The 3517-nt window shown below is 38.0% G+C and overlaps 1 protein-coding gene across 3 annotated transcripts; it reads right to left on the bottom strand.

Annotated features, from left to right (window-relative positions):
* Positions 1-436: 436 nt before the first annotated feature.
* On the bottom strand, positions 437-2906 carry LOC107894136 (ethylene-responsive transcription factor ERF119). 3 transcript variants are annotated; one of them, XM_016819354.2, is made up of 3 exons: positions 2674-2906; positions 2086-2411; positions 437-1997 (listed from the first exon to the last, which is right to left on the bottom strand). In XM_016819354.2, the coding sequence occupies exon 3, from the start codon at positions 1781-1783 to the stop codon at positions 755-757; it is 1029 nt and encodes a 342-aa protein (XP_016674843.1). In that variant the 5' UTR covers positions 1784-1997; positions 2086-2411; positions 2674-2906; the 3' UTR covers positions 437-754. The 3 variants fall into 3 exon arrangements, with proteins under 3 accessions (XP_016674843.1, XP_016674842.1, XP_016674844.1); XM_016819353.2 differs by having other exon boundaries at positions 2086-2408; XM_016819355.2 differs by having other exon boundaries at positions 2086-2369.
* Between the last annotated feature and the right edge of the window lie 611 nt (positions 2907-3517).

The raw sequence follows: 3517 nt of genomic DNA, 5'->3' as shown, positions 1-3517 counted from the left end.
AGAAAGGCAATCCAGATACGGCTAACCCTACTCATACGATGAGTGAATCTAAAAGGTAGCCTCTATCGTTCGGTCTATGCTGTAGTTAAATTAATTAACTTCATTTTTATATTGTTTTATCTTATTACAATTTTAGTTAAAATATTTATTTTATTCGTATTTTATAATGCAAATTATTTAAAGAAATAATCCAAGCGCAACTTTCCAGTCTCCACATTTGACGGAAAATAAACAGCAAAAGACCGACAATCAAACAAACCAATCCCAAGTTAGAATATTCCCACCAGTTCATGAAAAAAATGGAACCGGCCTTCATACAAGTACTAGTCCAACTGCAACTTATTAGACAAGGTCCCTCGTCAAAATTAATTTACTTCAATCGCATTCATGATTCATCTCAAGCACAAGAAATAAATCTACCAAGGTAGAATTAATAGAAAATAAAACTTCGTTCGCTGCAAATAGACAAATATAGTAGTTTTAACATGTGAGGATGAGCAACCAAAAATTAAAACACTTCTCTCAGATAGATTAATCCCTTGGATGGCTCTTTAGCACAAGAAAACCCAAAGGATTTTTCGTCACTCATTCCTCTCAACTCACCAAACAAATCATTTCGACTCACTCACAAAAATTGAACTACCCAATAACCCATCTTGGAGAGTCCCCCAAGAACCTTCCAACTTTGACTAATAACTCATGACAACCAGGTTTATATTATTAAACCATTACTACTATTACCTAACGGCAAAACTTATGGGCACAAAATGTTGAGGTGGGCTACTTTTTTGCAAAAATCGAAGTCATCAGTGCTGAAATCACAATCAGGAAGTTCACTGGGTTCATCTCCTTCGATCCCACAAATGCTCACGTCTTCGATGCTACAATAATCCTCCAAAATCACCCCAGAATCATTGACAAAAAGATAATCGGATTGCTCTTCATCTAAGTTCAGCTCTTGTCCAACTGATCCACACAACAGTGGATCATCAATGAAACATAAATCAGGAATCACTAAATTGGCAAAGTTAGCATCAAACCCTTCTGTGTTCGCATCCCCAGAATCATGGTTGCTGTTAAAGAATGCAACAGATGCAGAAGTATCCAATTCGAGCACTGATGAAGGCGTAGTATGGGATGAAGGGCTCACAGACTCTTCAGATACTGAAGCAACAGAATTGCTAGTGTGAGAAGTAGAAGCAGAACAAGAAATGTCATAGGTTTTATCGGAGGAAGCAGTAGCTGCAGCAGCAGCAGCAGCAACAGCCAAAGCCCCGAATTCGAGCTTTTTAGCATCATATGCCTCAGCGGCATCTTCAAGGGTATCGAAAGTTCCCAACCAAATCCTGGTTTTCTCCAGTGGGTGCCTAATCTCAGCAGCCCATTTGCCCCACTTCCTTCGACGAACGCCAACAGGTCTTTTGGCTTCAACCACAAGAGCATTGTCGTCAAGGGTTGTATCCAAAACTCTTTTTCTTCTGGTTGGGGTTTTACAGTTACTGTCTTGAGAAGAAGCCTCAAACTCCAAGGGTTTTGAGTGGGAAACCAACCCTAAAATAGGAACTCCAACTTCACGAACAACAAGCTTTCCCCTCGGGGCCTTCCTAGTAATAGTCCTCTCAGATTCATCTTCACTAGAAGATGAATCAGTGGCATAAGGGTCATGAAATATAACACGAACTTTTCTAGTCATTTGGGTGTCTTCACTCAATATTGGTTGGGTTTTCTTGGACTTTTTGTATAATTTATTTTTATTAGAGGCTTCTTTTCGAGGTTCTGGCATTTTTATCGACAAAACTGGATAAAAATCTCAACTAAACCCCCCCCCCCCAAGAACTACCCTTAAAATACGAGAACAAAATCAAGAGGAGAGGGAGAACAAAAATCTGAGACTATCAAAGCAGTATAAAGTATAAGCCCCTCTCAGAAACAAGAGAAGATAGAAAAATCGTTGTTTTATGTGAAAACCACCAAAACACCCTACTCCAGAACAAGTCCTGCAAATAAAATAAACAGTAAATTTTCAAATCAGAACACTGAAGAAACCAAAGAACCAATTAAAAATCGAAATGATTGATGACATACTTTTTTGGTCTTAAACGCATCGAAACAATCGGGTGAACAAGATTCAGTCTCTGCCTGTAGAAGCAGAGAGCCAAAGAAGCTTTGATGAACAAGTGAGAACAGAAAACTGTAGAAGAAGAAAAGCAGAGCTGCAACCGAGCCCAAATCAAAGCCAAATCAAACTCAGTCGACATAAATCCGCTAATCAGCCTCCCTCAACTCCCAAAAGCGCAACAAAAGCCACCACCGGAGAACCAGTCAACAATATCTCATCAGTGACAAAAAGCTCTCTCTCCCTTCCAAACCTTCTCGGAGAAACCAAAACCAAAAGATCGTCTTAGACACTGCTAGACATAGCATAAGAAAAAAGAAAAAGTGAGACTACAAACGTACGGATCTGATTTTCCTTTCTCCATAACAAGACAAAAAAGCATACAAGGTAGAGAAACACCAGAGTAAAAAATATATACTTTAACCGACCAGCGATGGTTACAGACACAAATCTATCTCTATGGAAGGAGAAAGTTCAGGAAAAGATGTCATGGAATACATATTATTTATTTAATAATCGAAAACCCAAAAGGCTATTTCCAATTTCCTAATCGTTACCTGTTGAGGTCTCTCTCTTTCCCTCCAGTGGACAGTGAACTGACTCTGGATTTTGTTATTTGTTTTTATTCTACTCTCGCCGTGTCTTCTTCAGTCTCAAAGGCCATTCACCTTTCCCCAAGCACTCAAAACACCGGTGGTGAAGAGAATTTTTATTTTATTTATGGAAGTGAGCTGTCATGCAGATACATTATGCATGACCATTGGATTACCGATCTTACCATGTCATACGTATCTCATGTTTCACTGCCCCAATTTTTTTATTTGTACGAGGTTTGATGGCGTGTTGACTTCACGCGTTAAGAAAGGAAGTGTGTATAGACTGACTAATGTTGGCAGCTTTATTTTAGTAACCGAAGCGCCGCGAGTTTCAACGTACTACGGTACAGTGAAGGATTGTTATTGGCGCTTTAAATCACAATGTTGCCACTAACCACTGCCCACTGTTTTTTTCTAACCTTCTTACTAGAGGTGTGTATGGACCGGGCTATCCGACCCAGCCCGAAAACTTACCCGAAATATGAGAAGGTTTAGAAAAAAAATACAAGTCTGAAAAATTGGTTTAAATAAAAAAATAAGACCCGTTTAAAAAATAGATCGGGCCTCGGGTAAAGTATTTTTAGCCTGGGTCCCGCTTGGTCGGGCCTGAATTTATTAAAGGACAAAAAAAATCTGCATATTTTTTTTATTTTTGAATGTTATTTTCTTGTTATTTTCTCTATATTTTGCTACCATTTTACTATTATGTTGCTATTATTTTGTTGTTATTGTTTGGATATTGTATAAAATTTATTTTATTGTTAATTTTCTTATTATTTTAAAGGCATTTGTTAATTTTTTTATT

Source organism: Gossypium hirsutum, chromosome A13 (genome assembly GCF_007990345.1).
Source record: "Gossypium hirsutum isolate 1008001.06 chromosome A13, Gossypium_hirsutum_v2.1, whole genome shotgun sequence".
Lineage (NCBI taxonomy): Eukaryota > Viridiplantae > Streptophyta > Magnoliopsida > Malvales > Malvaceae > Gossypium > Gossypium hirsutum.
Note: the sequence above shows the minus strand (reverse complement) of the source record. Positions and strands in the feature narration are given on the sequence as shown.

Excerpts from the sequence above, each read along its gene's own strand:
- LOC107894136 (XM_016819354.2), bottom strand. The coding sequence starts at position 1,783 with ATGCCAGAACCTCGAAAAGAAGCCTCTAATAAAAATAAATTATACAAA.